At 36.9% G+C, this 26,711-nt stretch overlaps 2 protein-coding genes across 3 annotated transcripts; one reads left to right on the top strand and one right to left on the bottom strand.

Moving 5' to 3' along the window:
• The first annotated feature begins 1,897 nt into the window (after positions 1–1,897).
• LOC131136701 (potassium voltage-gated channel subfamily A member 10-like) lies at positions 1,898–14,796 on the top strand. Of its 2 annotated transcripts, XM_058083872.1 has the most exons (3): positions 1,898–2,122; positions 6,693–6,753; positions 10,169–14,796. In XM_058083872.1, the coding sequence occupies exon 3, from the start codon at positions 10,284–10,286 to the stop codon at positions 12,009–12,011; it is 1,728 nt and encodes a 575-aa protein (XP_057939855.1). In that variant the 5' UTR covers positions 1,898–2,122; positions 6,693–6,753; positions 10,169–10,283; the 3' UTR covers positions 12,012–14,796. The 2 variants fall into 2 exon arrangements, with proteins under 2 accessions (XP_057939855.1, XP_057939856.1); XM_058083873.1 differs by lacking the exon at positions 1,898–2,122 and having other exon boundaries at positions 6,387–6,753.
• An 8,412-nt stretch (positions 14,797–23,208) lies between these two features.
• On the bottom strand, positions 23,209–26,418 carry LOC131136711 (patatin-like phospholipase domain-containing protein 2). Its single transcript, XM_058083890.1, has 6 exons — positions 25,227–26,418; positions 24,911–25,143; positions 24,763–24,828; positions 24,462–24,671; positions 24,279–24,339; positions 23,209–24,194 (listed from the first exon to the last, which is right to left on the bottom strand). Exons 1-6 carry the CDS (start codon positions 25,432–25,434, stop codon positions 23,932–23,934), a joined length of 1,041 nt encoding a protein of 346 aa, XP_057939873.1. The 5' UTR covers positions 25,435–26,418; the 3' UTR covers positions 23,209–23,931.
• Between the last annotated feature and the right edge of the window lie 293 nt (positions 26,419–26,711).

A 26,711-nucleotide genomic window follows, 5' to 3' on the forward strand; every position in this document is an offset into this window, starting at 1 on the left:
TGAAAGGAAATAACTTGAAGGCTACCGTTTAGGTGGCTAGCTCTCTAGTTTGCGAGTTAGCATGTGTCTCAAGACCCTGCAATTGCGCAATATGTTGTAAATAAAAAGAGTATAAATGTGACTATAGTGTTTTGTCATGTCTACAGGGCTCTAATAATGCTTTGTTCATTTTAATCTGAAAAAAATCATTTGTCTACCCACCAACTATATGTGGTTTCTTAATTTTTTATTATTTGGTGTTTTATTATTATTATTATATTTATTTATTACTGATTGATTGATTTTCTTTATTCTTGATTTGTTTATTTATTTTTCATCTTATTTTGTGTAGAAAAATAGAAAGTAAGATATTTGAGAACAGTGGAATGTTTTATCAGAGCTTTTATTGTAGAAAATCGAAACCAAAGCATTTTTCTGTTTTTAATAAATGCGTTTTTTGGGTTTTTTTTTGGAAAACCTGATGCGGCCCAGTCTCACCCAGACCCTAGCTCCAGTGGCCCCCAAGTAAATTGAGTTTGAGACCCCTGCTGTACACACTGGGTAATGGGTTTGCTTGTTGACTAAAATCCATTTCAGTCTGGGTGCAGAGCTAAAGAAGGCCAATGGAGGGCAGCCTCTCCCTATTCTACTGTTAAGCTCTGTCACCGTCTGCTTTCCCGCCCCAGGCTGACCAAGGCTCATCACACGCTCATGTGTGCTGCTAGACCGATCCATTGAAACAATGGGATGCGATGATATGATAGGGTCTTAGAGGGGAACTGCACTTTTTTTTAATATGGCTCCAAAGTCCAGAACACTAACCACTACGACCTCACAGACCAACTTATGCCTTTGTCTTTTTTCCTGATTACGGAATCTTTTTGATCCGCATAGTAATTTTTGGGCTTGAGCTCCTTATATTCCGGATGCCTTCCTGACGAATACCAATGATGCTTAAAAGCAGAGATTCGAACCTAAGGAATCGGCTCCAAAGTCCAGAACACGAACCACTACAACCTTACAGACCAACTTATGCGTTTGTCTTTTTTCCTGATTACAGAATTTTTTGATCTGTTTAGTAATTTTTTCGGCTGGAGCTCTTTATATTCCGGATGCCTTCATGACAAATACCAATGATGCTTAAAAGTAGAGATTTGAACCTAAGGAATCCGTTCCAAAGTCCAGAACACTAACCACTACGACCTCACAGACCAACTTATATGTTCGTCTTTTTTCCTGATTACAGAATTTTTTGATCCGCGTAGTAATTTTTTCAGCTTGAGCTGTTTATAATCCGGAATGCCTTCCTCACGAATACCAATGATGCTTAAAAGCGGAGATTCGAACCTAAGGAATCGGCTCCAAAGTCCAAAACACTAACCACTACGACCTTACAGACCAACTTATGCGTTTGTCTTTTTTCCTGATTACGGAATTTTTTGATCCGCATAGTAATTTTTTCGGCTTGAGCTCTTTATATTCTGGAATGCCTTCCTGACGAATACCAATGATGCTTAAAAGCAGAGATTCGAACCTAAGGAATCGGCTCCAAAGTCCAGAACACTAACCACTACGACTTCATAGACCAATATTGGTGCATTCAATGTAAACATCCAACGGAATCAGTACTTTATTTTCCTCGTATTTCTCCCGAATATCTGGTGTCCTCATTTAAGAATAGAAATAAATAGGATTTATTCCGGCATTAATCAGAGATGAGAAAGTGATGATGATGGAGTGCAGCCAAGAGAGCATGAGGCAGCCCACACCAGAGGTTAGAAACACAACCTTTTTTTAAATCTCCTTAGTCTCTCTCTCCCTTTCTAGAACCCCATTCCATCCCACCCCCACCCACTCTCTCTCGCTCTCTCTCTCTCTCTCTCGATGTGCAGACCAATGTTATCCAGGGCGAAGTCAAGCAGGGAATTGGCCAAATAAAACGTAATCATGTTCATGTTATATCACTACCACATCTGGCCCCGGGGTGACCTCCACTTGTCCCCAGGGAGGGGTGTATGGGGAAAAAGGTGGAGGGGGCGGCAGTCAACGGATGTGGCGTCTCGATCCGGTGTGCACCCGTGGACAGGAAGCTTTGCTGGGATAGTCGGGAAGTTTGGAAGGTCTGGGAAGCAAATGAGTTGAGGTAAGTGACTTCCATCCTTGCGTGTTGCAACAAGTGCAGTAGCTAGCGTGGGCGTGGGATTTTGTGTACTTTGAATATATATATATTATTTGAATATTATAAGAAAAACTCACAGTAAAGCAAACAATCATCACGGGCTTCTAATATTTGGACTACTTGTTGTATGTTTTTAAATTGGTATTATAAGTTACAAAAAGCCTTAAATTGTTGTACTTTATGACTGTTATTAATTCATATACCAACTTACAGTTACATAAAGTAACAAGATCATATTATATAAAACATTTGATGACATTTTGTTCCTTTTTTTACCGATTTGTTCAGAGAAATCGCGCTGACTATTTTGTAGCATGCTGTTTTTAATTTCATTTTTCAATACAAAATTTGGTTAGGGTTACTTTGAATAAGTTCTTCTCGAATTCTCATGAGCAAATACAACACTATTAAATTAAATATTATTTTTTATAATAATGTAATTAATATTTAAAATTAATTTATTAATTAATTATTTTTTTAAATTAAAGTTTTTATTTAAATGCACACTGCAAACCCCCGACAAAACGTGACAGACAATGCTCATATTGTGGTGTGTTTGAACCTTAATGTATTGACTGCAACTCTATTTCTGACTATGTAATACCTTTCAGAATATGTTTTTTTAATTTAAATTTAGCCAAAAGATACAATCTTTACTAATGTACCTGAAGGGGCCATCCATGGAAAACAAAGGTAACTTTTTCCAGGGTCAAAAATGCAACGGCATGTTTCGGAATTATAAAGGTCAAGTGTGAAGTTTTCAAATGACCTACCGATGTCAAGTTACTGCACCTACACATGAATGCACTTCGAAAAAGAATAGTTGCGGATAGCTAGTTGGATAGCATTAGCGTTGCATTATTATTATTATTATTATTATTATGATTGAAAGTTAGACTTTAGTTATAGAAAAAAAAACAAATTGCAAAGTGTTTCATTGTACTGACAATGTTGTTTGCGGCCGAATTACACCCCTCTCAATATGTTGTAGTATGCACTTAAACTTGTTTCATAAAATACACAGCGTTTTTATAACAGTTAACAGTGGGCACGATCGTGCATCAGTCACTGACAAAAAATTTTTTTTGTCTGCTTGATATAAAGTCATTTGGAAAACTGCTTGTAGTACTGAACGCGGTGCTTTTTGAGAAAATTACAAGTGTCAGTCAGGCGGACACGTTATTGTTATGTTCAATGCCATGTTTGCATGAATCACCAAATATTAAATAATTATAGGATATACAAATAATTAAAGAATAAAATTTTTTTCATCATAATTGCCAAGTATGAGGTTTCAATAAGAAACTTCCATCCATTCATTTTCTATGCCGCTTATCCTCATTAGGGTCACGTATCGAGTATCCTGTTGTGTCCTCTTATGATTGTTGCGTTTGTGTGTGTGTGTGTGCGAGTGCTTTATATGTTTGTGTGGCACCTGAGCTTAGCGTTATACTCGGTCCAGATGGCCGTACTTTCACTGTCTGACACACAAAAAAAAAGGGCTTCTGGAAATTAATGTAACATTTGTGTAAATGAGACGTACTTAATCTCCTCCGACGGGGGGAGTGGGAGGGGGAGGGGGCACGGTCTGAAAAAGGGATTGTGTGTTTCACAGTCAGTGAGTGAAGTGGGTTAAAAGAAGATTTTGTCCTTTTAGCTTGCGAGCAAATGTTCCCTGTCTAAAAATGATTGTCTGATGCACGATCGTGCCCACTGTTCTGTTAAAAAAAAACGTTGTGTATTTTATGAAACTAGTTTAAGATTGCAATGTGATGATTTTTTTCATATTTTTTCCACGATTTTATTCATTTTTTTTGAGAGAGAGAGAGAAAAAAAAAATGAAAAAAATCTAATAATAATAATAATAAAATAATAATAATAATAATAATAATAATAGTAATAATAATAATAATAATTATAATATATATATATAATATAAATAATATAAATAATAATTATAAATAAAGTGGCAGGAATTATAAAAGTAAATCCAAGTACATCCATTAGAAAAAACATCACTCTCATTTTTTTTTTTGGTTATTTTGATTGCATTAAATTGTGTGGTTTTTAGTGGGTGTTTATTTTTACTGCTTCATAGCCATGGCTGACAAAGGAGTAATTTGGGGACGAGTGAATCTGCCACACTGTGTGGGTTTAAACTTACTTATTGGAACGATACAGCTGGGTACGTCTAATCTGTTGATTAGATCATATCATTGAATGAATAACTCTTGCTAAGCCGATATAACAGTTTGCCAGCATCATAAAACTGGATTTTTATATTGGAATTTAGATGTTTATACAGGAAGTTTTTAATTTATTAGGAACGGATTTAGTTGTGTTCTGTTCATTTTTGCAGTGTGTATGTCTGACTGTGTGTCTGTGTGTGTGTGTTCGTACGCGACTGTATGTTTGTGTTGTTGTCAAAAGGCCAAAGACGGATTTTGGTCCCAGCTGTTGTGCGCGGGAACTTGGCCCCAAGCCTGCTGAAACCCCCCCCCCCCCGTCAGCTCGCATCTTGTAAATGCCTTGTGGAGACGGCACATAAACGTCACATCTGCTCCAGACGTGTGGATGAAGAAGGGATGGGAGATGAAGCATCAGGATGTCTCGCGGGCTTTCTTTCATTCAATCTGATCGCAACGTTTTGCACATTTTTTTTTTTCGATATCCTCAAAAATAGGAGGACACGACATGATTACTTGATAAGCGGCATAGAAAATAGATGGATGGAAGTTTCTTATTTAAAGACTCAGACTCAACACATCTCAAAGCAATAATAAATCAACCTCAAATATGGCAAATATGATGAAAAAAATTTTGTATATCGTATAATTATTTCATACTTGGTGATTTATGTAAACATGGAAATGAATATAAAAAATAATGTGTCCGCCCGACTTACTGACTAATTTTCTCAAAAAGCACCGCGTTCAGTACTACAAGCAGTTTTCCAAATGACTTTATATCAAGCAGACAAAAAAAACTTTGTCAGTGACTGATGCACGATCGTGCCCACTGTTTTTTTTTTTCTAAAAACTGTGTATCTTATGAAACAAGTTTAAGATTGCAATGTGCATACTACAACATATTGAGAGAGGTGTAATATTTTATGCCAGCCATGTGTGTACCTAATGTTGTGGCCGGTCAGTACAGAGCAGCATGTTACGGAACAAGTTTACCAAGTGACTTTAGATGTAAACCAAATTTAATCATAGGAGGACACAACATGATACTTGATAAGCGGCATAGAAAATAGATGGATGGAAGTTTCTTATTTAAAGACTCAGACTCAACACATCTCAAAGCAGTAATAAATCAACCTCAAATATGGCAAATATGATGAAAAAAAATTTGTATATCGTATAATTATTTCATACTTGGTGATTTATGTAAACATGGAAATGAATATAAAAAATAATGTGTCCGCCCGACTGACTGACTAATTTTCTCAAAAAGCACGGCGTTCAGTACTACAAGCAGTTTTCCAACTGACTTTATATCAAGCAGACAAAAAAAAAAACTTTGTCAGTGACTGATGCACGATCGTGCCCACTGTTCACTGTTAAAAAAACGCTGTGTATTTTATGAAACAAGTTTAAGATTGCAATGTGCATACTACAACATATTGAGAGTGGTGTAATAAGCTTCCCAATTGAGGCATCGCTGAGGTCGTCAGTCCTCGGCCAATCACAGAATGCTACGTGCAGTTCTTTCAAGATTGGCCACTCCTGGTAATTTGGAACACTGCACACCAGCGCTACACTAATGATGTCGTTTTTTTGAGACATTTTCAGACATGTCCAAACTTTTCCATAGAGTACCTCATACTGAAAATCAAAATACGCTGTTGACTTTTTTGATACTTGTGTGTATCTTAATATTTTGTTGAAGGTCTAAAAAACGAAAAAAATACAGTCGTCATCCAAGACCGGCAAAGTTGGTTTAAATATTAATACATTGATTTTGTTCATATTTTTTTTTCCATGATTTTGTATTTGTATATATTTTTTTTGAGAGAGAGAGAGAGAGAGAGAGAGAGAGAGAGAGAGAGAGAGAGAGAGAGAAAATAGTGGAAAAAATATGAAAAAAATCAATCAATACCTCATCATAATAAAAATAAAAATAAAAATAAAAATAAAAATAAAAATAAAAATAAAAATAAAAATAAAAATAAAAATAAAAATAAAAATAAAAATAAAAATAAAAATAAAAATAAAAATAAAAATAAAATATATATAAAAATATATTATTTTTATATTATTTTTATATAAAAATATAATAAAAAAATTAAAATTATATATATAATATAAATATAAAAGTGGCAGGTGCTGTTCAGAATAAGTGTAAATATATGCACATCAAAAACAATGACCTATACAGTAACAAAATGTAGAATTATTCTATCTTTGCAGAAAAATATTACGAGCTTTACTTGTTAAATCACAGCTATGTGCTGAATGTGCGTGCAGATAACAAGAATCTTAATGAAAATAGTATTTTATACTTGCTTAAAACATGCTTTGCATTTCAGAACTCCCATTGGTTGAATCCTCCAGGAACTGTGATGGTTGCTCAGTCAAGACAGTGACTTGGTAAGTAATGGAGTCTTATCAGAATGGGATCCACCTGGAGATGTTTGATGTAAAGTTACCTTGCTATGTTTTTATAACTAAATCTAATGCATTGTGTATGGAATTGACTGTTTTTGTACAACTTAGTGGTTTTATAAATGTATTTTTTGTCTCTAAATAAACAAACCTGTTGTAAACAGTACATTGCAGCAGTCTTTTTGTCGTAGAATGCTACATTTGAAATATTTTAAATTAAAAATTTAACATGTACTATATCCCTGTGTGTGTGTGTGTGTGTGCACGGTGGGCCGACAAAGAGATGGCTATTTTTTGTGCTTGTCTGCATATCTGTGATGGCTGGCTGACATCTGTGTTGATCTGACAAAGGAGATCCCTCGGCTTATGGCGCTGCGCTGCCCAGCCTGCATTAATCCCAAAAACCATATCCAAAAATATCAACTCCACCGGGGACTGCAGCCCAAAAGCAACTCCCAGCTCATCAATCTCAAATTCTTTTTTTTTTTTTTTACAAAATTACAAACTTTGAAAATAAAATAAACTGTAAAATAACTGTTACAACAATATTCAACAAAAAGTGCATGTGCAGGCCTCGAAAAATAAGAAAGCTTTGTAGATCTTCCAGAATCTGCACCTATTCCAGTGGTATTTCCTGGATTTTGTTCTACTCACTGCCTGACTTCAGGAATGCTCACTCCGCTGTGGTTGGTCAAACTCCCAAGTGCTCACGAGGACTTCCGGATAGCTGCCGAACTCAACTTTATCGGTGTTATAGGACGATATAGGAGTTGATAAACGGCAATTGATCCCTTTAAATTGTCGCCCTTTTAACATAAAAAACATAAAAACATTTATGTTGGATCCCAAGTTCAAATCCGGAAGTGGAAACTGGACAGTCTTAAGTTTCTCAAGAAAATAGGTTCCTGCAAAACGTATTTGAATGGTGACTAGCTTTAGCATTTTTGCATTAGGTTTTGTACAACATCGGTAACGTGCCACATGTATTATGGTCATTAACCATTTTTTCAGGACTACTGGTGTTTAAAAAACTCGGGTATACTCACTGATGGCTATTAGCAACTTTGCAATTTTGCTATTAGCAATTTGCACCCTGCTGTCTGTATGCACACTCTATAATGCTACACGGTCAACCACTTTTGTTCCGTTACTTACACAAAATGAACACAGTTCGGACATTGATAAATTGTAGTCCTGTCCAGTTTCTACTCCCGAATCGGATTCGGGATCTAACACATATGGCTGTATCTTAAAAGCATAGATTTTAAAAAAAGATAAATCGCCTTTTATGATCGACTCCGATAAATTTGGGGTCAGCAGAATGGGGGTGCCTGCAGGCCTGGAATAAACTAAAACAGATCGTGATACAAATACAGATTCTGGAAGATCTTTTCCGTTCTGGTTATTATGTGTAGCTGCTCTATAGGAGTCCACAACTCAATACAAAGGAACAGAAAATTAGCATAATAGGTCCCGTTTATGATAGTTACTACCTGAGTAAATGTGTTATTAGCTGTACCAATGATGACTACTTAGGTCATTCATATCCGATAATTCATATTTATGCAATATGCTGAATCCTGTAGTTGCATTTTGGACATATAAGCGCATCCGATCTGCTACGGAAAATTTGATTGGTGGCTAAGCTAGAACATCTGTTCATATCTATGCACATCTGGTGAAGTCAAAAAGGTCGGTTCACCAAAATGTGATCCATCCCGGCGCAGAGTTCAATACCCGTATTCCTTTTTGTACATTACAGCATCCCATGTAAGTGGACTTGTTATTTCATGGTTTTGTCCTTCATGGACTTGCTGTTTATTAATAGAATGTCCGAAATAGAACGAGTGCCAGGCGTTCACATGAGACCCCATGTGACACCTCCGCTTTAAGCTGTACAACCACAAGTCAAGGTGACACCCTTCTTGGTTCCAACAAAAGTGACCAACTCTAATTTGACACAAGTATGTATGGTATGTTTTTGTAATGTTGTTGCAAATATTTGAATATCAGTTGACAACAAAGACATTAAACACAAAGTTGACATGAAGTCTGTCAGGGGCTTAGTTCTCGTTCTTAGTTTGTTTGCCAGAAATATTTCAGTATTGAAAAAAGCAAAACTTGTTCTCGATCAGAAATCACTCCACACTCTTTATTGCTCTCTGGTTCTACCATATCTTACTTATTGTGTGGAAATATGGACTAATAACTATAAAAAACAATCTTCACTCGCTAAATGTACTGCAAAAAAGGCCAGTAAGGATAATTCATAATGCCGCCTACAGAGAACATACTAACTCCTTATTTCTAAAATCACAAATACTTCAACTTGCTGATATAGTTCATCTTCAAACAGCTAAAATAATGCATAAGGCTAAAAATAACCAATTAGCTAAAAATGCCATCCAATACTTCTCTACAAGAGAGGAGAAATATGATCTCAGGGAAGAAGTACATTTGAAACACTTCTATGCTAGGACTACGTTAGCGTTAGCATAGCATTTCAGTATGTGGAATCAAACTATGGAATGGATTGAGTAAGGGAATCAAACAATGCACAACGATGAGCCAATTCAAGAAACAATACAAGCAGTTGATGTTTGCTAAATACAAGGATGAAGAGTCTTGAACCAGTCATGATGTGCTATATATATCACTATATTGACACTTACTATGGTACCCATTATGGCATTGGATGCTCATATCACCTTGTACTTACTACAGTACGTGACAAAAATAAAATAAGAAATTTAAAAAATTTTAAAAAACTAAAAAAAAATTTACAAAAATTTATAAAATAAATTTATAAATTAATAAATAAAATAAATTAGCTAAATACAAGGATGAAGAGTCTTGAACCAGTCATGATGTGCTATATATATCACTATATTGACACTTACTATGGTACCCATTATGGCATTGGATGCTCATATCACCTTGTACTTACTACAGTACGTGACAAAAATAAAATAAGAAATTTAAAAAATTTTAAAAAACTAAAAAAAAATTTACAAAAATTTATAAAATAAATTTATAAATTAATAAATAAAATAAATTAGCTAAATACAAGGATGAAGAGTCATGATGTGCTATATATATCACTATATTGACACTTACTACGGTACATATTATGTACCTTAAACCTTAAACTGTATTATGGAAAGCAGGAAGTGAACAAATGTAACAGTTACTGATTGTAAAAGTACCAGATGGAGGGGTAGGATTTAATAAGCTTTGCTTCTTCCTACTCCTTTTGGACATGTGGAACTGGGAACTGATTATGGGATGCACTCAATTGGAATCTGATGCATGTTCAAATGAAATTAAACCATTACCATTACCATTACCATTACCATTACCATTGGAAACCAACAGTCTTCTCATGTTTCTCCATCTGCAGGTGTCAGGGGTGAACCGAAAACAGTCCCACCTCGACTCGACGCTTTGGTTCCAAGTAGTTTCTACCTGTTGACTGAACTTCTCGACTACTTCGATACTGTTTTTTAATCCCGGATATGGCCATGGATATGGCCCTGGTAGACTTTGGGAGCCTAGATGACCTCAACGTTGGTCTTGAGGATGAGGAGGACACCTTTGCTGATGAGACGACAGCGCTTGCTGTGGACATTCCATCAGAGCACAACATCCCAAGTGGGAATTATCTTCTGCGTACACAGGAATTTTCCACTATACCATCCCACCCCAGTCCTGTTCCCTCGTGTATGTGGGATTCCACCTCATCCACGCCGGTCCCGTTTATACAGACACTGGAAGTACCGCATTCCCCGATGCTAACCCCAAACATCGAGGACAGAAGTAGTCATTCCAGTATGATCTCCAATTGGAAGTTGTTGTTGAGCAGCGAAGGCACCAAGGAAAGCGAAGCCATCTTTAGCCAACTTGCTAAGGAATGCTGTGAGGATTTTTTCGTCGATAAAAGAGGCCTGGATGATGGAGACCAAAAAGTCATTATTAACATAGCCGGTCTTCGCTTCGAGACACAGCTCAAAACATTAGACCAGTTTCCTGATACGCTCCTTGGGGACCCTCAGAAGAGAATGGACTACTTTGATCCAATGAGGAACGAGTACTTTTTTGATCGGAACAGACCCAGCTTTGACGGGATTTTGTATTACTACCAATCCGGGGGTAAGGTACGACGTCCGGCAAACGTTCCTCTGGATGTATTTGCAGATGAAATCATATTTTACGAGCTTGGGAACGAAGCCATGGAGCAGTTTCGAGAAGAAGAAGGATTTCTTAAGGATGTCGATATCCCGCTTCCAAATACCGACATTTATCGACAATTCTGGCTGTTATTTGAATATCCGGAAAGCTCCAATGCCGCCCGGGGCGTTGCGTTGGTGTCTGTTCTTGTTATAGTTATTTCCATTATTATTTTCTGCTTGGAAACATTACCGGAATTCAGAGATGATACCGATGTTGTGGTGCCCACGGCTATGAAAGCTGTCAACTTATCCGGAGTTCACGCTTCCGTGACTCCGACTACCGTTTTGCCGACTGTGTTCTCCGATCCGTTCTTCATTATCGAGACGGCGTGCATCGGTTGGTTCTTCTTTGAGTTATGTATACGATTTTTGGTGTGCCCAAGCAAACGAGATTTTTTCCACAATCTCATGAACATTATTGATATCATATCCATTATTCCGTATTTTGTCACCGTGGTGACGGAACTCGTCACAAAGGCGGAAGAGAGCTCCGGACAAAATATGTCTTTGGCTATTCTTCGGATTATACGTCTGGTGAGAGTTTTCCGTATTTTTAAACTCTCACGGCACTCCAAGGGGTTGCAGATCCTGGGACAAACGCTCAAGGCTAGCATGCGAGAACTTGGCTTGCTTATCTTTTTCCTGTTTATTGGCGTCATCCTTTTCTCCAGCGCTATCTACTTTGCTGAGGTCGACGAACCCAACACTCAGTTCGTCAGCATACCGGATGGTTTTTGGTGGGCGGTGGTAACCATGACTACCGTCGGCTACGGGGACATGTGTCCGATTACCCTGGGGGGTAAAATGGTCGGAACCTTGTGCGCCATTGCTGGCGTACTGACCATTGCGCTACCCGTTCCGGTCATTGTGTCCAATTTCAACTACTTCTATCACAGAGAGACTGAAGCAGAGGACAAGTTGTCGTTGACAGACGCCTTTGAGCAATCGATGAGGGCGGAAAATGGTACGAAACCAGGAAGCAACACTTCACTCAATAAGGCCAACGGTATCTGACGGAACAGAACAAGGAAAAAATGAACTTTTATGTTGAAATGTTTTGTTTTGAGAGATTTGACTTAGTGATCCTATCGCAAAGTGTAAGAATCATAAACAAATATCAATTAAATTATATGAAATTATATGATTCCTTATTTTTAAGAAAGGAAATTTTCAAATGTACCAACATGAGTGATGTAAAATGTTTTTATCGTTTGCAAGAAATGACCAATTTCTCCACATCTGGCTGTTGGACCGTCTGTTCTCCACTAATGGATCCATGGCCAAGGGTGCTGCCCGACTAGCTAATCGACCATACCCAATTCCTACTGCCACCAAATATGGAAAATTATTTCCTTTTTCCACCAAATCCTGCAGAAAACACCAGGAAATAAATCTAATAAATTAAGTTCTTAGAATCGACTGCATGGTGCATAAGTGGTTAGCACAGAGGCCACACAACTAGAAGACCCAAGTTCAATTCCACCCTCAGCCATCTCTGTGTGGATTTTCCATGTTCTTCCCATGCATGCGTGGGTTTTCTCCGGGTACTCCGGTTTCCTCCCACATTCCAAAAAACATGCTAGGTTAATTAGTGACTCCAAATTGTCCATAGGTATGAATGTGAGTGTGAATGGTTGTTTGTCTATATGTGCCCTGTGATTGGCTGGCCACCAGTCCAGGGTGTACCCCGCCTCTTGACCAAAGACAGTTGGGATAGGCTCCAGCACCCCCGTGACCCTCGTGAGGAAAAGCGGTAGAAAATGAATAAATTAATGAATCCTACTTGGTTGCACAGCGGTCGAGTGGTTAGCGCACAGACCTCACAGCTAGGAGACCCGAGTTCAATCCCACCCTCGGCCATCTCTGTGTGGATTTTCGTGGGTTTTCTCCGGGTACTCCGGTTTCCTCCCACATTCCAAAAACATGCTAGGTTAATTAGCGACTCCAAATTGTCCATAGGTATGAATGTGAGTGTGAATGGTTGTTTGTCTATATGTGTGCCCTGTGATTTCCCTGTGAATGAATGAATGAATGTTCTCGGTGATGTTCTACACTCGGTACATTTGGCTGAATGAACATCCAGCAGCAACATGTTTTTCCCATGACTACTAGTTTACTAGCACCCTCGGCTATCGCTGTGTGGAGTTTGCATGCGTGGGTTTTCTCCGGTTTCCTCCCACATTCCAAAAACATGCTAGGTTAATTAGCGACTCCAAATTGTCCATAGGTATGAATGTGAGTGTGAATGGTTGTTTGTCTATATGTGTCCTGTGATTGGCTGGCCACCAGTCCAGGGTGTACCTCACCTCTGGCCCGAAGACAGCTGGGATAGGCTCCAGCATCCCCTGCGACCCTCATGAGGATACGCGGTAGAAAATGATTGAATGTTCTCGGTAATGTTCTACATTCGGTACATTTGGCTGAGTGAACATCCAGCAGCAACACGTTTTTCCCATGACTACTAGTTTACTAGCACCCTCGGCCATCTCTGTGTGGAGTTTGCATTTGTGGGTTTTCTCCGGTTTCCTCCCACATTCCAAAAACATGCTAGGTTAATTAGCGACTCCAAATTGTCCATAGGTATGAATGTGAGTGTGAATGGTTGTTTGTCTAAATGTGCCCTGCGATTGTCTGGCCACCAGTCCAGCATCCCCGTGACCCTCATGACGATACGTGGTAGAAAATGAATGAATGTTCTTAGAATCACACCATTCCTCAAAAACATGCTATTTTCAGTTCTACAACGAAAGTGTTGAATTGGGTCTTACACGCTGAATATCGTCTATGACCTGATCAACCAGCCCTGAGGTCATTCATCTGATAAAGTAGAGTTGGAAAATCCTGTGACCAGCTATTTTACCATCTTCTCCCAGAAATGTCCTTTTTGGTATGCCGGTCAGGCGGCACCCTCGATTCGTTTGTGTTCAAAACACAGTAACATTGCGGTCAGAGTCAGTGTGTTTAGACCACAATGTACCGGTATGTCCTTGGAAAATCGAGGCCCTGAGGCGGTCTACATGGTTGCCGGAGGAAGAGTGGATTAAGGTGAAGGTAACAGGATGAAGGTTTGATGACTGACTTTGAACAGTTCAACAGCTACTGACTGATTTTTTGAGTTTCTGATCTGATAAAGTTGGGTGTAGAAAACTACTAGGGAGGCATGATACACGCCCCGGGCGAGATCCCATCGAGAAACACCATGCAAAATTCAAAGAACAAAATTAATTTACTAAGTTCTACAGAAAAAATTCAGCTAAGTGGTACACTGCCCTTCATCGTTTTTATGCCAATTAATTCCAGCCAAATTGTATATACAGTATTTACATAGTTTAGTAAAGTATGCATTCTTACTGGAAATGTTTAGGAATATGTCAAAAAGTAGTACTGGGTAGTTTTTGGAGGCTGGTTTTGGGAATCCTCAGTATTAAGGAAGTGGAAAAACCGGCCAAAAATAAAGCTATGATATCACAACTTCATGTACAGTAAACTACATTATGGAATGTATATGGTACGCTAACGTTACTTGGTGGCTATAAGCTACGCTTTATGTGTTTTTTTGAGCGAACATTTGAATTGTGTAAAGAGGGATGTAAATCAATCAATCAATCAATCAATCAGGGGTGTGTTGACGTTCTCGGGAAGTTGTTCTTGAAGGATTTGAAAAAAAAAATGTTCCATTCAATTTGTGTTGTATTCATTTTTTCTTGCTTTTCTATTGTTATATTATATTTTATAACTTCAATTTTAATATCCATTAGGATATATCCATTGCTCCGACTATATTTTTAATCTGTAGATTGCCACCCCTGCATCCATAAGACTACTCACATAATTAGCATATGGCGGTAATTGCTTCATTACGTAATAATTTATTATAAATTTTAAATTTATTGGCCATTTATAAAGCATAACAGTCAGAACAATGTCAAGGTAGTAAGTAGTTACTCATAAAATTAGTAATAAATACAAGAATAGATAAAAAAAATAATAATAATAATAAAAAATTTGCAGCACTAAAGTGATATGAAAAACGACAAAATCACCTTAATTTACACAAACACATATTTTACTTACATTTTCATAGATATATCGTTTGTGCCGTAGTTAAAGTAAGGACACTGTTCAGTGCAAAATAGCGTGTAGCATAGTGTGGTTTTATGTAGGAACACCGCACATAGAAATCCATTAGTAATGAAAGATAATCAACCACATGACTCACAATACGACTACAGACGCAATTAGCACTGCAAAACAGCAAGAAAATTCTATTAACCCAACACTATGAAATATATAAGCACGACCCAACATCAGTCACGAAGCATCAAGCACACAAACGGATATAAAGTGAAGCTTACTGGTGGCGTCTCCTTCTGGGTATTTTATTGGTCCACACTTTAATCAGGTAAGTGAACGTCCCGCTTATTCAACCGTGGAAACAGACTCTACACGATGCCAGCGTCTTTGTTTACAAATTTTTGTTAGTTCTCACTAGCTTGTCAGCTAGCTTGTTTTTGTCCTACTGGCGAACGCCAAGAGATTACCACTTTAATGTCATGCTAACTTACTTTTTTAACATGTCACTTATTACTTATCATTATAATACTTATAGGTTGACTTCAAAACGCTAGCTGTGTGTCTAACTTGTTTAACTTGTCGCTATCACAGGGGGGGTAGCTCGTAAGCTAGCAGTAGCTCACTAGCTGATGTTGAGTACGTAGTTCAACAAAGAATATTTGCTTCGAGGCCAACTGAAAATTCTGGTCCATGGCCTGAGCCTGAGTAGCTAACATTTTAAAATGTAGCTAATATTTTAAAATGTAGCTAACATTTTAAAATGTAGCTAACATTTTAAAATGTAGCTAACATTTTTAAAATGTAGCTAACATTTTAAAATGTAGCTAACATTTTAAAATGTAGCTAACATTTTAACGACCAATTGACCGAAATTAACAAAATTAACGAAATGAACAAATTTTTCACTGAATGATCCGGTTCACTGAAACAAACGGTTTTGCCCACCAATATCTCAGAACATAGAACAGTAGCTAACATTTTAAAATGTTAGCTACATTTTAAAATGTTAGCTACATTTTAAAATGTTAGCTACTGTTCTATGTTCTGAGATATTGGTGGGCAAATGTTAGCTACATTTTAAAATGTTAGCTACATTTTAAAATGTTAGCTACATTTTAAAATGTTAGCTACTGTTCTATGTTCTGAGATATTGGTGGGCAAATGTTAGCTACATTTTAAAATGTTAGCTACTGTTCTATGTTCTGAGATATTGGTGGGCAAATGTTAGCTACATTTTAAAATGTTAGCTACATTTTAAAATGTTAGCTACATTTTAAAATGTTAGCTACATTTTAAAATGTTAGCTAAATTTTAAAATGTTAGCTACATTTTAAAATGTTACCTACTGTTCTATGTTCTGAGATATTGGTGGGCAAATGTTAGCTACATTTTAAAATGTTAGCTACATTTTAAAATGTTAGCTACATTTTAAAATGTTAGCTACTGTTCTATGTTCTGAGATATTGGTGGGCAAAACCGTTCGTTTCAGTGAACCGGATCATTCAGTGAAAAATTTGTTCATTTCGTTAATTTCGGTCATTTGGGTCAATTGGTCGTTAGCCTGTGATCTCATTCTGTGCATAGACCCGGTCAACCGTGTCGAGTCAGTCTGTTTATGTTCACGTTCGTTCCGACTCAACAGCGCAACAACACATGATGTGTTAGTAGTGTGTCGGTCATGAACGAACGGGTCAAAAGAACTAGTTTGTTTTTTTTTGAACGGAATGAACGAAATCACCGACAGTGTCGGTCAATCTCTCGGTTTTTCGGTCAGCTAACTCCACCCACCCACAGAACGAGTTTCAACGATAGGATAAGACAGGCAAGCACGGAACGGTGAACTGACTCTCCAGCCAATCCAAAACGGACTGAATTCGTTCATTCCGTTCACAAAAAACAACCAGTTCGTTCATGACCGAAAGACTTTAAAACAAAGCACTATTTACTGAAAAAAAAAAATGTAAAGTCATATTTGTTCGTAAATGATCTCCATTCCATCGTTCATTACCGGTACAGATGTGTCCTGAAGCAAATCCTTAACCCCCAAGCAGCTGAGGCCAGCGGATCCATCTGCGGTTATGGGTACATCGTGTATGAATGTGCCCATCTGTATCTCTGTGACGTTCGATTACCACATCACTATCAAAGAAGCCAGGTCATTGAAAAAAAAAAAGCAACGGCTGTGATACAATCGGCTCAACTGTGCAACGAGAATTTGTAAACAGCAAAACAAGTTCATCGCAAAACTGATATTCATTTCATGTAGTCACGGGACGTAAACACGGAATGTAACAGTTGGCGCGGATCATCCGAAGCAGTGATTCCCAAACTTTTATATTTTCATATAAGTACTCCCTACTCCTGCACACTAAAAAACATATATTTTTTAATCTTAATTAACTTGAAATATTGAGTTAATCTGTATCAACATGCAATTACAGTGTCGCCAAAATGCGATTGCCAGTATTATTAAGTTAATACAACTCATAATTTTAAATAAGGGGCGGCACGGTGGATGAGTGGTTAGCGTGCAGACCTCACAGCTGGGAGACCAGGGTTCAATTCCACCCTCGGCCATCTCTGTGTGGCGTTTACATGTTCTCCCCCGTGCATGCGTGGGTTTTCTCCGGGTACTCCGGTTTCCTCCCACATTCCAAAAACATGCTAGGTTAATTAGCGACAGCTGGGATAGGCTCCAGCATCCCCGCGACCCTCGTGAGGATAAGCGGTAGAAAATGAATGAATGAATGAATGAATGTTCTCGGTGATGTTCTACGCTCAGTACATTTAGCTGAGTGAACATCCAGCAGCAACACGTTTTTTCCCATGACTACTAGTTTACTAGCACTCTCGGCTATCTCTGTGTGGAGTTTGCATGCGTGGGTTTTCTCCGGTTTCCTCCCACATTCCAAAAAAACATGCTAGGTTAATTAGCCACTCCAAATTGTCCATAGGTATGAATGTGAGTGTGAATAGTTGTTTGTCTATATGTGCCCTGTGATTGGCTGGCCACCAGTCCAGGGTGTACTTCTTGCCCAAAGACAGCTGGGATAGGCTCCAGCACCCCCCGTGACCCTCGTGAGGAAAAGCGGTAGAAAATGAATAAATGAATGAATCCTACTTGGTTGCACGGCGGTCGAGTGGTTAGTGCACAGACCTCACAGCCCGAAATGTGACGGGACACAAAAATACAAAAATGTACACATTGGTTCAGACGCTTACATTAAATAGTTGGCATATATTTTCCCAGACAATTTCGATTATTTTCCGAATTGTACAAGCTATGGAGGACCAAAACGATGAAAATAAATGCAAAAATGAAAAAAAAATCAAAAAATTAAATACAAAAAAATAAATATAAATGGAAATAAAAACAAAAATAAAAAATATATCCATAAATAAATAAATAAAAGCAAAAATAAATACAAAAATAAAAAACATTTGTCTGCTGCATGAAATAAATACATATGAGATCAGAGTGCTTTTATTTATTTATTGATATGTAATTCTATTTAAATATTTATTTTTGTATTTATTTCTAAATTTATTTTTGTATTTATTTTTAATTTTTGAATCTTGTTTTTTATTGTTGTATTTATTTTTGCTTTTATTTATTTATTGATGTATATATTTTTGTTTTTATTTCCATTTATATTTATTTTTTTATATTTAATTTTTTGATTTTTTTTTCATTTTTGTTTTTATTTTCACTTTTATTTATTTATTTATTTATTATTTTGGCAGTTTTGGTCCTCCATACAAGCGACAAGGACTTTAAAATAACGCGATCGGGAAGAGTTGACCATTTCTACGTTTTATTCCCAAGACCTTACTAAGCACCTTGAGTCTGATCATCTAATCAGATGGACTCTAAATTGAGGAACCAAGATTACGGTGATCTGGAGAATAGGATTAGAAACAGTAAAATTATCAAACTCTTTATTATGGATTACAGGATACCGAGTAAACAGTCTCACATACATGTTTGTTTATTTTTTTTTATAAAAACAAACATTCATTCATTAAAATAGAAACTGTGATCCTCAGTAAAACCTGACATCTGTTTCACTCTGTTGATTGCGTGAACAGGATTAATGAGAATGATCCCCCTACGGATCTCACAGATTACCCAACTTCAAGACAGATAAACAGTCATGGCGGGTCACATGTTTCCTGTGACTCCGAAACGGACACATTTTTCTGGAACTTGATATTTCTCTTCACTGTTTTGACTCATAACTAACTAACTGGGAATCGGTTACATATGTTGATTCACAATGACGCTCTTTGAATAATCAAGGTCACATTGGTTCGAGTAATAAACCTCTCGTTTTTTGGACAATTTCAGATTCTCAAAGTACAAAAAATCTTCTCTGAACAGATCAACCACAAACTTCAAATTAGCTCTGCAACAGAGACGACATTATTCTTATTTCGTATTCCCAGCAAGGATCCAAAAACACCATTCAAAGCTACTTAATTTACCATTAATGTAGTCAAAACCAGACAAGTTTCCATTAAAATATTCCTCGGAACATGTCGCCCAAGCAAAAAATTTTGGGTGGAATAATAAATAAAAGCAATAGCTGCACACACACATGACCATACAAATCCTCACGTGCATACAGTTCAAGCACTTACTTTAAATGTACTACGGCATATCTATCTACACAGCATAAGTAAAGGCTTTGCACACCATCAAGCACATGACCCTAATGCCTTCACCCTCTCTCTAAAGTGTAATCAGAAGATAAAGTATGCACAAGCACCAGCTTGAATGTAGTCATTCCAAATGAGAGTAAAAATATACTTTTAGGTGAAAAGGATGACAAGTTATGGATTGACATACATCAGGGGTCTCAAACTCAATTTACCTGGGGGGCAACTGGAGCTAGGGTCTGGGTGAGACTGGTTTTCAAAAAAATGTATTAAAAACAGAAAAATATACAAACTTTTTCAGTGCTTTGATTCCGATTTTCTACAATAAAAGCTCTGATAAAACATTCCACTGTTCTCAAATATCTTAATTTTTATTTTTCTGCACAAAATAACATGAAAAATAAATAAATCAAGAATAAAGAAAATCAATCAATCAGTAATAAATAAATTTAATAATAATAACAAACCGGCAAATAATAAAAAATTAATAAACCACATATAGTTGGTGGGTAGACAAATTATTTTTTTCACATAAAAATTAACAAAGCATTATTAGAGCCCTGTAGACATGACAAAACACGACTATAGTCACATTTATACTTTTTTTATTTACAACATATTGCGCAACTGCAGGGTCTTGAGACACATGCTAACTCGCAAACTAGAGTTAGCTAGCGACCTAAACGGTAGCCTTCAAGTTATTTCCTTTCAACTTAAATAGCCAAAAACTTACCACTTCCACACGGATAGGGAGGATAACTATTAACAGTTATTTAACCTTTAACATGAACATTAATCAAACGTAATAATTTTTTCTGGGTACATGATACCATACAGCATCCATATAAAAAAAACTTGTGCGGGCCGCACTAACATTAAACTTTCATATCAAGGCGGGGGGCCTCAAACTAGTGTCCTGCGGACCACATTAGGCCCGCGGGCCGCGTGTTTGAGACCACTGGCATAAATGTTATTGACATTATGTTATTGTGACCACAATGTGGTTCAAACATTTAGACCACCTGACAGTCACATTAAACACAGCAGCAGGCTAATCCCGGCATCATGCTTGTGATCCACCTGCATTCATGCTTTGTTGTTGCCAAATAGGAGAACCTTTGATAGTATATTCCCGGTCTCTCCTCTTCATCCTCCTTGAGAAAAAATGAACAGTAAAAAAGTATATACTTCAGCCATATTTTAACAACAAACATTATATTAATCTTTATTTTTAGTTGTTGTTAATTATTAGTTGTCTAATTGGTCATTTTCATTACATCAATTTACCTGATCTCTGGCATGAATTGGCTTACCATGAAATTGTTTTACTCTATAATTAACCAACTATTACTACATAGATAGATAGATAGATAGATAGATAGATAGATAGATAGATAGATAGATAGATAGATAGATAGATAGATAGATAGATAGATAGATAGATAGATAGATAGATAGATAGATAGATAGATAGATAGATAGATAGATAGATAGATAGATAGATAGATAGATAGATAGATAGATAGATAGATATAAGAATAAATAGTCCATACTCAAATACAAAATTTCTAGTCTTTATTTTCCAACTTTAGACCTGTTTTTTGTATTTTTTTGTCCTAAAAGAAAGTTTATTCAAAATATGTGATTGTGGGATGGATATTAATTCATTACTGAATAGAAATATATATATATATATTGATATGAACAGGTATTAAATTAAAGGTCACAAACGTGTAGTCTGTGTTAGCTTATTTTTTGAGTGTTGGGTTGCTGCATGATGATTTTAGCCTTCTATCTAAGACAGGGGTAGGAAAACTGTAGAAAAGCGATATGAGCATGTCATAAATAAATATTGCAGTACTGAACAAAGCAATGGGGGAGGTTTGTTGTTGTGATAATCGGTAATTTTCCTCCATATTGAGTACATACTGTACTGTAATTAGACTGCTATATGATTCAGTTATGATTCAGCAGCTGGTTTCTGGCTGACTGGCCGGATCGATGGCACGTTCAGAACAGAAGAGCAGCAGATGCGTGTTATCCGTATGATCCTTCAACATTCATTATGAATCTACTGAAAAAAATAGCATTATTTCAGTCAGCTATATAAATATAAGATGAATAAATTACAATGCATATAATTAGGCAAGGCAAGTTTATTTATAGAGCACAATTCATACACAAAGTCATTCAAAGTGTTTACAGAAAAAGGGTAAAATAACTTCAGAAAATAATTCTAAAATAATTCCAAAAATTGTTCCATAAAATTCAAAATGAAGTGATTCCAACTTGGATTTGAACATTGCCAAAGTTGAGGATTGTCACACATCTTCTGGAAGACCGTTCCAAATTTTGGCAGCGTAAAACTGAAAACCAGCCTCAGAGTGGAACATGACGGCCAAAATCTCTGAGCTGACTTTTTGTATCCTTCCCCTACACCATGATGTTGAACAATCTTTGCTTTGAATGTTGTTTTGAGGCTACCATGTTGCTACACTTCAGAGAAGATACATAATAATAGATAGATAAACTCAACTTTCAAATTCGATCAGTGAGAAAATACACACCTTGAAAAAAAAAATGAGACTAAACGAGCATGAGTAAGCCTTCTTGCTACGTTTTAGTCTTACCGCTTTTTTTATTTCTGGTACTTCATAAACCTCGTAAAGGTGTATGGGAACGAAGACTCCCACACTTGACACTGTCGGAGTGAACGCGGCAAGACGGTTCTTTGTAAGCAGTCTGGTCGATCTGCTTATGCGGAACCTCGTCTTCTGATTGTTGCCTGACCAACTGCAAGACCAGCATGAAGGGCAAAACCCTGGATGGCAAAAAAAAAAAAAACAGACTAGGAAATGTATCAGTGTTCACTCTAATGTCGATAATGTGTCAGCTGTGCCTTACGTGTCCTTTACGTTCTTCTTGAAGGTACCAAACAGTATGCCAAAAAAGAAGACTCCAAATTGCCTCAGGCTATACCAAGTCCATAACACCAAGTCTGGAATCTGTCGGAACAGCAACTGTACTCTGCGAGGGAAATAATCCATGTTAGACTTTTTAAAACCAAAACCATTGGTGGTTTTATTATTATTATAATTTTTTTTTTTTAGCATTTTCTTAGAATTTTCTTGAACCTTTTTTGAGTGGCTATCAGAGCCTGTGAGACCAGCATGATAGTTAGCAAGAAGTAGGTCAAGTAACCAGCAGGGAGTTCCAGCATGCTCCTGTAACTCATCACATCTCCAAGTAGACCTGGAAGATAAATAATCATAATTCACATTAATGTTCACTACATAGTGTTGTTATTTGGAGTAATGGTAATGGTAATGGTAATGGTAATGGTAATGGTAATGGTAATGGTAATGGTTTTATTTCATTTGAACATGCATCAGATTCCAATTGAGTGCATCCCATAATCAGTTCCCAGTTCCACATGTCCAAAAGGAGTAGGAAGAAGCAAAGCTTATTAAATCCTACCCCTCCATCTGGTACTTTTACAATCAGTAACTGATACATTTGTTCACTTCCTGCTTTCCTAATATAATTTTAAAAAAATAATAATTTTTTAAAATTTTTATTATTTTTGTTTTATATATTTTTTTATTTTTATTTTGGTATGGATCACATTACAATTGATCAGTTCCCAGTTCCACATGTCCAAAAGGATTGGGGAGAAGCAAATCTTATTAAATCCTACCCCTCCATCTGGTACTTTTACAATCAGTAACTGTTACATTTGTTCACCTCCTGCTTTCCTAATATAATTTAAGTTTTTTAATTATTTTTTTTTCATTTTTAATTTTTATTATTATTTTTAATTTTATTTTTTGTTTTTATTTTGGTATGGATCAGATTCCAATTGAGTGCATCCCATAATAAGTTCCCAGTTCCACATGTCCAAAAGGAGTAGGAAGAAGCAAAGCTTATTAAATCCTACCCCTCCATCTGGTACTTTTACAATCAGTAAGTGTTAAATTTGCTCACCTCCTGCTTTCCTAATATAATTAATTTTTTTAATCAATTTTTTTTTAAATTTTTAATTATTTTCGTTTTATTTTAATTTTTATTTTTTTTGTTATGAATCAGATTACAATTGATCAGTTCCCAGTTCCACGTGTCCAAAAGGAGTAGGAAGAAGCAAAGCTTATTAAATCCTACCCCTCCATCTGGTACTTTTACAATCAGTAACTGTTACATTTGTTCACTTCCTGCTTTCCATGATAATTTTTTTTTTTTTTTGGTAAATAAAAAAAATTGTTAAATATGTACTGGTGCAAAGCAAACCGTTCTTTAATGTGTCAAAAGTGAGAGAAGGTTCTGTCAAAGTCATCTTTGTTGTCGTCTCCACTTCCTCATCCACATCCTCCTCTTCCTCTTCCTCTTCCGGTAAAGCTGACGTTTCAGTGCGACTGTAATTTCCAACCTCCTGGGAAATCCTTTTCATTGTATTGTTGGAGACAAACTCTGCAAGTTGAAAACGAGATGGTGTTACATAATAAGATGTATATTTAGTATATTTAGTATATTTTCCTTTTTAAGCCGACTTACGGTTGCTCAGAAGAAAATGAATGGCATCTTTGTAGCCGCTGTGATAGGCTTGCTCCACAGTCTAAAGACAGAACGCACTCCTGGCATTCCTTATCAATGACTTCTTTGTGTGTTTACTCAAAGATTTACTTTGTTTATATACGACATACAGTATTTTTTTTCCAAAGTAATCAACTGACTTACCGCCACTTTTAAGGGGTAGAGCGCATTAAAGAACCTCAGCCCGTTGGCGACGTTGCCCTTTAGCGTGAGTCCGGTCACCACCATGTCCCACATGCAGGGTGTGTCTGCGGGGCAGATGTCCGTCTCGCCCGAGAATGGAGAAACTGTTAACGTGCGGTCGGGTAATGACAGCACGGGCTGCATTCCGCTGAAGCCTCCATCCATATAATACTGTAAGACACGATGACGTGGAATTATTCGAGTTAAGGTGCGCTTGGTGCGCTTGGTGCGCTTCACGGTGCGCTTAAAAAAAAATACTCACAACTCCATTAAACGAGGGAGGGAGCATGCCACAATATCCAGGAACAAAACAGCTACAAAGCAGAGCCTGGAGGTTGGAATTTTTAAGGAGAAAAATTCATGACAAAAATATTTGGTTACGAATCACCAAAAGATGGAAATACTCCTACTTGTATGACATCATCTTTGGAGTGGTACTCTGTTATGATCGTGTGTTCGCCGTTATCCAAACGGGTCAGAGCCACAGCGAGACGTCCACTTGCGAGAAGATGTGCATCAGATGGAAGATGTTTATTTAAGACGTATCTTAACCAGTGCAGAAGATTAACTGAAGGGCTGAACGGTCCAAGTGCGAAACCTTTCATTTTTTTGGCAAAGTAAAGCATCTCGTTTCGCATTGTTACTAGAAAAGGAGAATTTTCAATTAGAAATGATAAATAATTTCATCTTTAAAAACTCGGATATTCATAAGAACTGACGACTTACCCAGGTTCAATTGGCAGGCAACGCAAGCGGCTACCAAAGACCCGGCTGACGCTCCGAGTATAGATGGCGCTGTCTGCACCAACCAAGGTGCGTTTCGGAGAAAGCATTGCGCAACCCCCAACTGGTAGGTCGCCAAGAAGCCAGACCCAGAGAAAGATAACGATGAAGGTCGTTGAGGAAAATTAACGCTGGACACCTCTAAGACCATTTTCCAGGTTGCCAGTCGGGAGTTCCGATTGTAGCGATTGGAATTTCAGCTCAACAAAAAGCATAAACGGTCTTGGGCTGGAGTAGCCAAAAAACATCTGCCAAGCTCAGAGAAGATATCCGGTGAAAAATGAGACAAGGTTTTTTATCAGGATGCCTTTTCAAACGAGGTCAATTAGCCATAGCATGTTGGTCATGCACATGTGACACTTCCTGGTTTACAACACTCTTACTGTCTATGCGTTGGTTCCTGTCTAATTTGTTTTCCTGAAACTGGCTACCATGTGACACCATCAGATGAGGACTGTTAATTGAATGCTGGTTAAACAGAAGGAGTTGTCGTTTCGATAATTGTGAGAGACATACTGGGTCAAGGTTACAAAACCCTCACTAACACCAAGCGCATTGTAATGGTAATGGTAATGGTAATGGTAATGGTAATGGTAATGGTTTTATTACATTTTGAGTGCATCCCATAATCAGTTCCCAGTTCCACATGTCCAAAAGGAGTAGGAAGAAGCAAAGCTTATTAAATCCTACCCCTCCATCTGGTACTTTTACAATCAGTAACTGTTACATTTGTTCACTTCCTGCTTTCCTAATATAATTTAATTTTTTTTTTATAATTTTTTTATAATTTTTTAAAAATTGTATTATTATTATTTTTATTATTTTGGAATGGATCAGATTCCAATTGAGTGCATCCCATAATAAGTTCCCAGTTCCACATGTCCAAAAGGAGTAGGAAGAAGCAAAGCTTATTAAATCCTACCCCTCCATCTGGTACTTTTACAATCAGTAACTGTTACATTTGTTCACTTCCTGCTTTCCTAATATAATTTTAGTTTTTTAATAATTTTTTAAAATTTTTATTATTTTTTTTATTATTTTGGAATGGATCAGATTCCAATTGAGTGCATCCCATAATAAGTTCCCAGTTCCACATGTCCAAAAGGAGTAGGAAGAAGCAAAGCTTATTAAATCCTACCCCTCCATCTGGTACTTTTACAATCAGTAACTGTTACATTTAAATATAATTTAAGTTTTTTTTATAATTGTTTTATAATTTTTTTTATTTTTAATTTGTTTTTTTTTGGTATGGATCAGATTCCAATTGAGTGCATCCCATAATAAGTTCCCAGTTCCACATGTCCAAAAGGAGTAGGAAGAAGCAAAGCTTATTAAATCCTACCCCTCCATCTGGTACTTTTACAATCAGTAACTGTTACATTTGTTCACTTCCTGCTTTCCTAATATAATTTAAGTTTTTTTTAATAA

This window comes from Doryrhamphus excisus, chromosome 10, assembly GCF_030265055.1.
Source record: "Doryrhamphus excisus isolate RoL2022-K1 chromosome 10, RoL_Dexc_1.0, whole genome shotgun sequence".
Lineage (NCBI taxonomy): Eukaryota > Metazoa > Chordata > Actinopteri > Syngnathiformes > Syngnathidae > Doryrhamphus > Doryrhamphus excisus.

What these genes read in the sequence shown, in the direction of transcription:
- LOC131136711 (XM_058083890.1), bottom strand. Translation starts at nt 25,434, where the DNA reads ATGGTCTTAGAGGTGTCCAGCGTTAATTTTCCTCAACGACCTTCATCG. An exon ending in TGCCTGCCAATTGAACCTGG is followed by an intron (nt 25,144 to 25,226) that starts GTAAGTCGTCAG and finishes CTCCTTTTCTAG; the next exon opens with TAACAATGCGAAACGAGATG. An exon ending in CCAAAGATGATGTCATACAA is followed by an intron (nt 24,829 to 24,910) that starts GTAGGAGTATTT and finishes TCCAACCTCCAG; the next exon opens with GCTCTGCTTTGTAGCTGTTT.
- LOC131136701 (XM_058083872.1), top strand. Translation starts at nt 10,284, where the DNA reads ATGGCCATGGATATGGCCCTGGTAGACTTTGGGAGCCTAGATGACCTC.